Raw genomic sequence first — 12,095 nt, 5'->3', positions numbered from 1 at the left:
GTGGGATGCTTATGTAGTTAGGAAAATGCTTTCTTGGGCTGTTTTTTCTTTCATTAATATTTAAAACTAGAGCTGCAAAATAAGATCTAAACCATTTAGTGATGGACTGCCTTTGTAAACAGCATACCTTTTGGTTGCCCTGACACACTGCACAGCTCTTCTCCTCCCAGAATAACTTTGTCCAGCTCCTTAGTTGTAGTTAGAGAAGTTCATTGGAGGAATGTGTTCCTTAGAGATTCTCCTTATTTCTGAGGCTCTTCCTCTTGGTTAAAGGTGGCTCAACAAGCTGGGCAGTTACCAAGTAAAGCAGCCCGCTGCACTCACGAGACTGTTTCATTCCTGGGGCCACCTGTTGGGGTCAGGGACCAAGATCAGGTGAGTTTCAAATTCTTATTGTGGCAAATGGCTCTTTAAAACAATTTGTAAGAGAAGAGGGGAAATGAATCCTAGGGGAAGGAATTACAAACCTTCAACCACTGTTGAGCTAGCACATTCTTCTGGAACATTTCACACTAAGAGATGCTCATGAAAAGGAAGGAGGTAGGGATGTCATGTCAGATGTTTCTTGACAGTAAATTCAAGTTTGAGAATGTTAGCAAGGGATACCAGTGTGAGGTTTTTGGGTTGTTAGGGTTGTCTTTTTGTTCTTTCTGTTGTTGTTGTTGTTGTTGTTAATGACTAGCTAATTCTCAAGTCCCAAAAGGTTTAGATCTTACTTTGCAGTCCCCAAAAAATGTTTGGGCAGAAAACTCTAGAGTGATGTAACAAAAGCGAACGATGAGTCACGTGTCTGCTGAAATCAGAGGAGTAAACTAACAATTCTCTGTTCAGGGAGCACTTTGGAAAAGAAAGGTGGCAAGGAGTTTGTGGAAGCCGTCATTGAGCTCCGCAAAAAGAACGGGCCGCTGGACATAGCCGGAGGTGAGGCTGCGCTTCGGGACCCCCACCCAGAGCCCTGTGGGAGCTCAGCCAGCCCAGCTCCCCCTGCAGCACTGCTGGGCTCTGCTGTCTGCAGGCAGCTCCCAAGGGCTGTGTGTTTGTATTCTCCACAGTTAAACTGCACACACTGCATCTTAAGTAACCCTTACCTAAGCACCTGGGAAATGGGCAGTGCTGTAGTGTTACAGTAGAGCCAGGCTGTTCACAGGTATGTGCATGCACACTCAGCGTTGATCATTAAGGGCACAGTTCAGAAAAGCAATTAATGAGATGCTTATTTTTGAGTCCAACTCTGTTAAACATCTGCTTTGCTGAAATGCCGCTGACTTTCACTGAACTTAAGCATGTGCCTAAAGTTCAGCATCTGCTTGGGTACTTAGTTCAATCAGTGCCAAAATCATCACTATAAAAGCTTATGACTTTTTGATGCCTAGTTATCAAAATTTATGTAATCTCAGAGAAAAATCTACTATGTGAGTAATAAAGTTTGATAATGGCAATATATAATTTTACACCATCTGTGAAATTGCTGATCCATGTTGTTCATATAGAAGGCTGATTCTGCCATCTGTGTTTATGCTATAAAAATAAATACAGTGTGCACAGTTTTGTAAACGAATCCTAACTACAGCCGAAGGGGAGATGTAAGAATTCAGCTCTGACAGGAAAAATTACAACTGTTTACTTCTGGAGCTTAATACTTTGGGGGTTTCTCCCTTGCTTTTTAAAAATTTTAATAAGTTTTTCTTGGAATTTTTGCTCTGCGAAAATATGCAGAATCAATTACTCACTTTTTTCTTTTTACTAACTTCTGTACAAGATTGCTTACCAGCCCAGACCAAACTGCTCCAAATAGGTGGGAAGTTGAAAAGAAAAGTTTCTTTTTCTCAGCTGTTAGTGCATCCTCAGATCTGGGGGTTGCTCCAGTCTTACTCCAGGGCAGCTCTGCACTGCACTGGGAAAAACTCGCTGTTAGGGACTTGTTGAAGGACTCTAGAACAGAGCTAATACATCAATTTTTCAATCCTAAATGTAGCCAGGGTTCAGATTTCTCCATTCTATTGGCATCCCTTTAATCTCCCCATAACCAGAATGCTTACCTGGAACATGACACAGGCTAAGTCCGTAGTTGGCTTTATCGTTCTTACTTCCCATTTCAGTGCATTTGCATTTGAAGTAAAGGACAGCTGCTCTTGGTAATGAACAGTTGTCCTCATCAGAATCCTAATGAGTTAATTAATGACTACCCTGGAAAACACTCCCTGAGAAATATTGAAGTTGGTCATGTGTATCAATACAGTATTTTATTCTCTCAGGGTGAGGATGATATCCACATTTCACATCTGACTAGAGATATGTCAGCTGCTTTTAATAGATTTTTCTTGGATTTATGATGCATTCTGAATCTGCCAACATTTTAGTTGCACATTATGACAAATTAACATTGCCTAACACTGAGGCTATTCAACATGTTGGGACTCTGCAAAGTCATAAGAACATAAATGCTTGTGCTACCATTGTCCTTCAAAATGTTCTGGTCACCCCCTGGTCAGGATCCATATGACAAAGTCGATTTTCTCTTTCCTGCAGGAGCCATGAGATAGTATCCACATGTGATGATCATGTGCCAAGAGTTACCTCTACTATACTTAAATAGCAAAATGCCTCATAAACATTCCAGAATCGAATAGAGGTTTTCTATAAGCGTCTCTGTAAACCTGATTTCTCAATTTTTTTTTTTAAACTTGCTGGTATTTTTATTATGGTTTTGTGAAGCCATAAGTTACCATTTTATACCAACACTTTTGTGGGGTATTTTAGGGGCTGACTCTCTGTGAAGGCTCACTGTATGTTCTTGTGAGATTTCAGATAGATGTTTTTCTTCCCTCAGCTTGTGATTAGAGTGGCTTGCTTCCCCCCACCTTTTTTTTTTTTTATACAAACCAAAGTTACAACTTTTTATTTGCAACCACAGCCCAGTGAGTTCGGAAGTGACAGAGATCCTCCTCCCCTGGCTTCTGGCAGGCAGAGCACAGTCTGTTGTTGCTCTGTGATGGGGAGTGGTGAACCCAGAGTGTGTTCTCCTGCAGAGACTGAGGCCTCTCATCTGGAGAATCCCTGCCTGTCAGCAGTTTGTAGGCAGGGTCTGCTGCATCTTCTTAGTCCCCACATGTTCATGGTAATATTGTGGTGATAAGATATGATTAGCATAGTAAAATTCTTTTTCATTTCTTTGTACATACAAGGCTTGGCCTGTTGTTACACAAACAATGTGAATCAAACATGGCAAATCTGTAAATGCATCCTCTACACCCCTCTCTGTCAAGAATGTGATGAAAGAGGGAAACTAAGCCCAGCATTGTTCAAGTGATCTTGTATGACCCATACACAGAAAAGCTAAAATAAGGCCAGGCCCGAAGTCTTGAAATCACACAAAATGTCTTCATTATAGTTATTCAGAGACAAAGCTGGAAATAATGCCAGAATCTTAATTCACCTCTTTTCCCTCCTTCCTTTGGGGTTTGCAGAGCACTAGGAGCTCTGAACTGCTCCACTTTGGGCTGGGGTATGATCAGAAGCCAGCTGAACACTCTGTACATTTAGCAGGAGTAGCTGAAGGTCACCAGAGTGTAACTCCTTGTGCCTGTCCAGCATCCTGGTATTTACTCTATCTCTGCAGTAAACCCAACCAAAGCAAGACCATCCCTTGTCTGGGTTTGGGTTCCATCAGATACTGCCCTTCTCCTTACCCAATCCTAAGTATAAATGTGCTTCCTTTGATGTCAGCCACGAATTCTTGCTCTCTCTCAAATAAGCTTGATCCTAGCTATGATTTATAAATTATCACAGCAAAATGCAGCTGGAAATGAAAAACACAAAATCTCTGTAATCATGTTATATTTTAAGGCTGTGTGATTTGTGATTTATAATCTAAAACATTCTCAAGGGCTAAGGGAATGTCTGTTGATTGTTTGCTGTTGTAATCACATGTACACTCCTTTCTTTAATCCTAAAGAGAGGAAGGTAATTATGTTTCATTTTCAATTCTTCCTAGCTGTTGTCAGTGCTGGCCATGGACTGCCTGCAAAATTTGTGATCCACTGTAATAGCCCAGGCTGGGGCTCAGACAAATGTGAGGAGCTGCTGGAGAAGACAGTGAAGAACTGCCTGGCTCTGGCTGATGAAAAGAAGCTGAAATCAATTGCATTTCCTTCCATTGGCAGTGGCAGGTAAGATTGTCAGGCAAACCTGATGCCAAATAGGTCCCATTCTCTAAGTGCCATCTGGTATTCCAGTCCCTTCCCATGTACAAAACACATTGCTACAATGCTGGCTTTTTTCTTCCTTGTTTGAATCAGTTCCCTAAAAGAAGAGTTTCTTCTAGGTTTGTTCAGGCAGTGCTTGGAGCCTGCAGTGTTTTCCTGAGTACCAGTTGAGTGTTGGCAGATCTCATAGTGATCCCTGCAAATCTTAAAGCATGCAAATGGGATAAAGAGCATAAAATGAACTTTCAAGAGAATGTTAAAAGACTTCTTTCAGACAATCAATTCATTCATATAAATTGGAGATGTGGAAAAGAACATGAAGACAAGGGGTCTCTTTTGCCTGATTTTAGTGCATAATGAAACTTACCTGTCTTACAATGGCCTGAAGACATGGCTTAGTGTTTGTTTAAGCAGCAAACCTAAAGTGCCTTGATTCTCAGGATTTGCAAAGTCACTTCAAGCTTTTATCCAAAATCCATAAGCTGAATTCCATAGAGTTTACATCATGGGACTATTTCATTAAAAAAAAGGACCTTAAAAACCCTTGCCAAGGTCTTTGAAAGCCTCAGTCTAAAGTTCAGGTCCTCTGGCTCTGTGTGCTCAGTGCCTTTGAAAGTCAGATCATGTTCTTAAGAGTCTCAGAGTCTCAGTCCAGACTGACTGCACCTTTAGTCTGAGGCTCCTGGGTTTGGGGTGCAGAGGGAGGTTGGGAACACCTGGCCCTCATTGATGGCTCAGTAGGAAGGCCAAGGGCCAAATCTAGGCTGAATTACACAGTTGTGTCTCTTAACCCTGAGCAACTGACCCTCTTGAGTTTGCCACAAAAGAAGTTGGCTGGTGTACAACAAGAATATTCTTCCCATTGTGCTGTGTTGCAACACTAAATTAATTCTTGCATATTCTGTGGGCTAAGGCAGAAAACAGTGTTTGAGGTTTTGGGTGAATGACAAGAAATAAAAGTTTCATGAGGATGCTAAATTTAAGCAACTTGCATCATAGAACTCTCTAGCTAAGGTTAATTTGCATAGGTATCATTTTAAGGAGATAACTTGAGCAAACTTTGCAGAACAGTAGAGAAATACAGCAGGGGGTTCATATTAACTTACTAGATTAGCTGTCAGGGTCACAGGCTGGTCAGTACAAAGAGAAGCTCTGAATCACTCTCTGAGAGAAACTCTGTTCCTCCATGGAATAATGTGGAGAGTGCAGAGTGTCTGTGGAATTGGTTATGTAAAAGTGGGACCTTGTAAAGTATCTTTCACACAGCCCTGTCTTTTCTGGATAGCTCCCAGCAAAGAACCATTCCCAGCCCTTGTTGTGAAGTAGATGATTGGTACTGGAAGATGATGAAGTCTTAAACAATCCTCAGGATTCATATTCTGTTCTGAAATTTGGTTACTGTTACTGACAGGCAGGATCTGGGGCAAGTCCTCCCCTTGGCATATACATGTCATTCTTACTTGAGCCAGTTAAAGTGGTGCTTTTAAAACATGGAGAGGAATCAAAAGGCCTTGAGTAATATATGAGGTTATGTATTTTTCCTTTTTTTTTCCCTTAATTAGAGATACTCCAAGTGTAAGTTAATTTTGGAGAGAACATAATATATTCTGACAATACTCTCTACTTGTTTTTATGAAGTCAAAAGCATTAAAAAAGAAAAAAGTAAAGCTTTAAAAGATAACAAATGCCAAAGACACCACATGTATGCAGCTGTTCTAGTACAGGCATCTGTCAAGCAGACATCACCCAATAAACCCACATAAACAGTTTCATTCTCTTTTATAGTTGAGGAATGGGATTACATGAGGGCAGTTCAAATAAATCACGAGGGGAAATAAAATAGCATACTTGTAGCATTCATTGGGCCAGATGCTCAGCTACAGCCAACTTATGGAAAGCACAACTTGGGTTCTGTTCAGAGGTAGCCTGGAGTTCAGTCTGGTAGGGCCAGCAGGAGAAAAGGGAAAGGAGAGTTAGGGATTGAACATGAACTCATCCTCTGAGAAGGGATTTCATTCTGATGCTCTGACTTTGATCTGAATTGACACTGGTTTGGCTAAAGTCCCAAACTGCCTTTTCACAAGAATTTAACTCAGACTCATAGATCAATGCATCAGGCTTCTGTTTCTTGCAGCCCACACATGGCCATCAGGCCAGCACCTTCCTGCTGATTTTTCTGCTCTCTCTTGTTTCTTTTGGGAGAGGTGTCCTGAGCAATAGATTGTTATCAGCTTGCCTGGCACTGTGCCTTCCTTTCACCAGGCCACTCTTCTTTCATGTGCCCTGGTGTGACCACCCTGCCAGAACACTTGGAATTTGTGTGACTTCAGAGGCCCCTGAGAACAGTTCAGAAGCTGTGTGTGTCCCTGGTTTGATGCTGCCCTGCATGACAGTTCAGGAGCAAAGTTCCTGGGAGATTTCTGCACTGTATGCCAGGATGCAGCTCTCAAAAGTAACCTGCAAGTACCCAGGTGTGGAAGCTGCTCACTCCTAAGCAGCTCCTGTGTCAAAACTGCTCTCAGATGATTAGCTTCCCACACAGCTGATTATCCCTGACCAGCTCATTTGGCTTTGGAATAGTACTGGCTTTCCTCGCAATGCTTTTTCCTTTTTTTTTTTCTCCTTTTCAATAGAAGAAAAAATCAGGCATTTTCAAAAAAGAAAAAACAGTGTGAGCTATTTCATGCTACCGTTTTTGAGATACCACAAACATTATCTTCAAGACAGCACATATAATATCACATTACAGGCAGGACTGGCATAGAATCGCTCTCTGAGAACGTTTTTTTGATAAGGCAATGTGCAGCAAGTGGGCCAGGACACAGGCAGTTGCCCTTCACATTTGGTGTGTTGCAGCACGAAATAAGAGAGAGATTACAGCAGCATTTTACTACCAGTGTGGTGCTTCAGTGAGCGAGTGCTGAGAAATGTTCACCTGTTAGTGCCAGAGGTGGATTTAGCCCAGCTTCCTTGAACTGCTCAGGAAATGCTGAGAAACTCATCCATCTGTGTAATCTGTAAATTATTTGTAGTATTAATAGTGCACACTTCATAATGGGGAGTATTAACTACCAGGTATCTGTAAGTGCACATCAAGGAACCAGGTGATGTTCAACAGGCTCTTTCAGGTTCCTTTTGGGTGCTACCCCTAAGAGAGTGGTCATGTCCCATCACCTTCAGACTGACTATGGAGTGCACATCACGAGGCTGGGGGAGGGCTCAGGATTTGGCAGGGTAAAGCCATGGTCTGGGTGAGTAGCAGTACTTCAGGAGTAACACAGCAACAAAGTTCAGGTCAGGTTCCAAGCAGTTACCAGCTGTAATTCCAGGAGTTTGCCTTGATGTATAAAATTCAGATCATAAAGTTCAGGTGATAGTTTTGTTCATACCATTCTACTTGTGCTTGACTTGTTTTAAGAATAGATGAATCTTTCAGACAAAGATTCCTACATAAAAATGTGAAGAAGTTTTAAGAAAGGTTGTCAGGTTAGGTCCTGTAAAATCCTGTGCTTAGTTACCTTTAGTAGTGGTAAGACCATATTGTACTTTGGGTGTTTTTTATGTTTCATATTCTATATCAAGTTCTCTGTCCCTTTTTACTTTTCTTTAACAGTTGCTTTACTTTCAGGACATGTTTAATTTTGCAGCTCCAACACATACACTGCTTTCTGGAACACAGCAGGCTCTTGGTTTACTTACCTGTTAAATAAGAATAATTGACCCATCAGGTATCATGAGGTTCAACCCAACAGTGTGTGTAGTAGACTCTGTATTCATATTTTAGGAATGCTTCTCTTCTGTTTAAGCATTTTAAGTCTTGCCTAAATCAACAACTTCTAATTCACACTGTAAACACTGGCTTTGCAGCTTTATTTGCTGTGAGGTGTTGGAGAAAAGCTGGAGCCTTCCCTGGGAGGTTAAACCATCAAAAGTTGGTTCAGCAAGTCTTGATTTTCTTTTTTTTTTTTTCTCTCTCTCTCCTTCTAGAAATGGCTTCCCAAAGCAAACAGCTGCTCAGCTGATCCTGAAAGCCATCTCCAGCTATTTTGTGTCTACAATGTCCTCTTCAATCAAGACGGTGTACTTCGTGCTCTTCGACAGCGAGAGTATAGGGATATACGTGCAGGAAATGGCCAAGCTAGATGCCAACTAAGCCTAGAAAGCTACAGTACCAGCCCCCTCTTCCACCCATCAGCATCCCCAAATCCTTAAATCATTGTGAGGCAGAGCATCCCTTATTTTAAATTTTGCTCATCTAGGAAAAATAAAGGTGGGGGTTTTGTTGTTTTATTTTGGATTTTTTTGTTTGTTTTGTTTTTCCTCTCTAAACTGTTTTATGTTGGCACTGATAGTTGGCATTACTGCTGTTAATGCACTGTTATACCAGGCATTGTCTGAAGTTAGTGTAATCTAGAAGATTTTATAGTTTTATTTTAATGAAGTATGAATTGAAGCAGGAAGCTGTTAGGAGTATGTAGTCTTTTACTTGTGAAAGAAACAGGCCAACCCTATTTTGTAACTGTGTTGTGGTGCTTTATCAATACATCAAGTGGCGTTCCTTTCATTTTTTAAAAGAACAGATGCTATAAACCTAATTTGTGTTTGTTTATTGTCTTAATGATTCTGGAAGAAAAAAATACAGAAACCCTGTTGTCCTTAATTATATTTACAATTTTGAAACTGTGTGAATTGATTTAGTAAAATGTTTGAACTGTTGCTTTTGGTGTACTTGGATTGATTTTTCCTTTAAATCTTTATTTTTTAAGTTCTGAAAAGTTAGCTGTGAGAGGGATGAGAGCAAACCAGAATCAGTGACCTGGAAGCTTGTTTGGATATGTTGGGCATCTTCCCAGTGTGCTCAGTGACACTCACACCTGGGATTTTTCCAGACAGTGTTCACCCTTCCCAGTTGCTACTTCAGATCCCGTTCAGAATCTGCTCTAATTGCCTTTTTAGTTTGGGAGGCTGAAGCCTTTTAGATCAAGCAAGGCACAAGATTTTTTGAACTCTTTCCAGTCATCTAATGCTGGCCTGTTTGAAGCTACTTTGTATTTTTTCCAAATATTTATGAGCCCTGTTTGTAGTGGTGGCCCTGTCCTTTGCACAGCTGAAATCCATACCAACATACACTTTATGGAAGCCACTTGGGTTTGTACTTTGAGAAAAAGAAGTTACACTGTTAAAAGCTATTGCATGTGGATGCTGCTCTGAGGGAGGCAGCTCTTCCTTTGAAGTTTTTAGCTGATTTCTAGGTAGGAGGCATACGTTTTCCATCTCTGTTGAAAACTTCATTTGCTGATGAAAGAGTATTTCACATCCAGTCTGGATTGGCCCAGAACAACAAGCAGACCAAATCTGACTTTTCAATAAGTTCAGAAATACCAAATATTGAAAATGTGTAGCTTGAACTCCTGCAAAAGCTTGGGGTGTTTTTTGTAGAAGCCTTCAAGTGTAGAGGAGCAATGGCACCAATAACAGAAGGGAAAATTAAAAATATAAAATAAAAGTTATATTAAATACATACCCAAAGTTAAAAGGAACAGAGTAAATTATTTTTGTGCTTCAAATGCATAAAGTGTTTGATCAGAATATGAGCTCAAACTTTAAAATTTTTAATGGCCAAAATGCACTTTGTGCATTTCTTAGACAGCAGCTTAAGGGACAGTAAATGAAATAAGGTGCAATACTGTGGGCATTTAATTGTGAAGCATCTGCTACTGCAGTTGGATCGATCCCCGGAGTTCAGCTGAACTTGCACTTTCCCCAAGATTCACTAGATGTCACTAAAAGAATTGAAAAATATCAAAAAACTCTCATGAGCAGCTAACTTGGGAGTGAAATGGGCCTTGATTTTTTTCAGTACAGGAGGGGATTTTTAACACAGGAGAGCACACATCACACTGACCATTCAGATAACAAAAATCCTGAGCTGGTAGCAGTGTAGAATTTACTATACTGTATAAGATCTCACTATTTTAAACTCTGAAGGTTTTAATGTCAACTAAAGTGTTTATCCAATTTATTTTCTAGGTGGTTGAAAGTACAACCTCCAGTGGCATTTAACAGATCTCACTCACACTGCACCAGGCCATGAGGGCCAACTTTTGCCTTTCAACTAGAAAATCCTAAAGGAAACCAAATTGTAATTAAAATCACATGGACTTGCTTCTTCTGTTCCCACATCTCAGCTCCTTATTTAGGTGTGGGCTCCATAAGAAGCTTGGCTGACTTCATTGGGCTCACCTGTGATGTGCCATCTTTATTTGCTGGGATTTTGGTGCCTTTGTAAGGAAAAAGCAAAACCAGAATCATTTGCAGTGTTGGAGCTGGTCTCATGTGGGGCATTGCCATATTCTCTCTCCATACAAACACCAGAGCATCCTCTTCTTCTTCCTCCTCCAAGAGCCCAGAGCCATCTGTGTTCACCCACCTCTCCCACAGCCCAAGGAGTGCTGCTCCAAGGTCCCAAAATCCAGCAGGCTCTATCAGGAGAGCCAGAGATCCCAGAACAGTCTTGACCTCAGGCAGCCTGAGTAGATTATGGCACCTATTCAAGAACCTAAAAAGTAACATATCAGGTTACATTCATAACAAGGAAAACAAGAGGAGAAATTCCTGCTAACATGTGCACTGGGGCCAGGACTTTACTTTGGGAATCTCTGTGGCATTTTGCTTGTTGGAGCTAAACACGCAAGCTTCACTTGCCAAAAAAAAAAACAATCCAAAATAAAAATCACACTTTGGGAAGACAACACATGGAAAAAGTGTCAGTGAGGTGCCTTTACAGCTTCTTCTCTTACTTGTAAGTTCATTCTGTGTTTTACCTGAGCACATCAGTTAAAATAGACATTCTCTAACTTTCCAATACTTTCAAAGTAAAAAGGTAAAAGAGTTTAAAGCATTTTGTGGCCAATAGCATTTTCAATTCATGTCAGTAGAAGTCAGGTGGCTGAGCAAGGATGCCCTGACAGGAGGTACGGACACATGGCAGAGACTTTGCCTGTCCTGATCCCTGTTGCATCCTGGAGATCCCACTGCTCCCTATTTTCAGGCAATCAGGCAAAGAATAGGTGGGACTGCATTGCTTCCATGTGCTTGACTCAGAGATTTCAGGTCTGACACTACACTTTATCATCAGCACTTAAACTTACAGCATAGCTGAGAACAAATAATTGTTCTAATTGTTTAATGAATCATGGATTAAAAAAATAGTTTTAGATTAATAACTGAAGCCCTCATAACCATAATATTGGAGAAGTGGTGTGCAGCAGGGTAAACAAATGCACCAATGGGACAACAATCCCAGAGATTTGTCACCAAAAATGCTTCCATGTACAAGATTTTATCACAACTGGGAAATGCAATTTAAGAGTCCATTGGGAGCAGTATCATACTCATACAACATAATCATAAGGATAATATGGAAATACAAAAAGATAGGTGTTAATAGCTAGGTAGGATTGTGCAATCCTTCAGCCACCAAGCGTACTAAGGAAGTCACTGAAGTGACTGTAGTTCTGTAAAAATGTGAGGAAGACCGGAACTGAAGTCATTAGGTGTAAGCAAAGCACTTTTAGAAATGCTTTTTTCAGTAAGAAGAGGAATCAGAAACCTTCCTGTTTGTATAAAATCCAAAAACCAGAGTAGAATCAGAGTCCTAGGATGGGACTAAGGTCCTAAGAGGGACCTTAAAGATCATCTCTTTCCAACTCTCTGTGCTGGGGAGGGACACTTTGCACTAGACCAGGTTGCCGAGCCCAATCTGGCCTTAAACATCTCCAGAGAATTCAGTGAAAGCAGTCCAAAAGGGAAAACAATTACACACAGATAAGACATCAGAACCATACTCAGACTGAAACAACCAGAGAGGCAAAAGTTTACAGAAAAATA

At 40.8% G+C, this 12,095-nt stretch overlaps 1 protein-coding gene across 4 annotated transcripts in view; it reads left to right on the top strand.

Moving 5' to 3' along the window:
* LOC118691937 (core histone macro-H2A.1) overlaps positions 1-8,921 on the top strand; it is a 42,991-nt gene extending 34,070 nt beyond the window's left edge. For all 4 annotated transcript variants that reach the window (XM_036391460.1, XM_036391457.1, XM_036391459.1 and 1 more), the window contains exons 7-9: positions 832-921; positions 3,995-4,169; positions 8,193-8,921. In XM_036391460.1, the coding sequence (XP_036247353.1) occupies positions 832-921; positions 3,995-4,169; positions 8,193-8,358 (431 nt within the window). In that variant the 3' untranslated portion in view covers positions 8,359-8,921. The remainder of the gene's footprint in view (positions 1-831; positions 922-3,994; positions 4,170-8,192) is intronic.
* The last annotated feature ends 3,174 nt before the right edge of the window (positions 8,922-12,095 follow it).

The sequence above is a fragment of the Molothrus ater genome, chromosome 15 (genome assembly GCF_012460135.2).
Source record: "Molothrus ater isolate BHLD 08-10-18 breed brown headed cowbird chromosome 15, BPBGC_Mater_1.1, whole genome shotgun sequence".
Lineage (NCBI taxonomy): Eukaryota > Metazoa > Chordata > Aves > Passeriformes > Icteridae > Molothrus > Molothrus ater.
The sequence above is the reverse complement of the archived record's forward strand: the minus strand, read 5'-3'. Positions and strand labels throughout refer to the sequence as shown.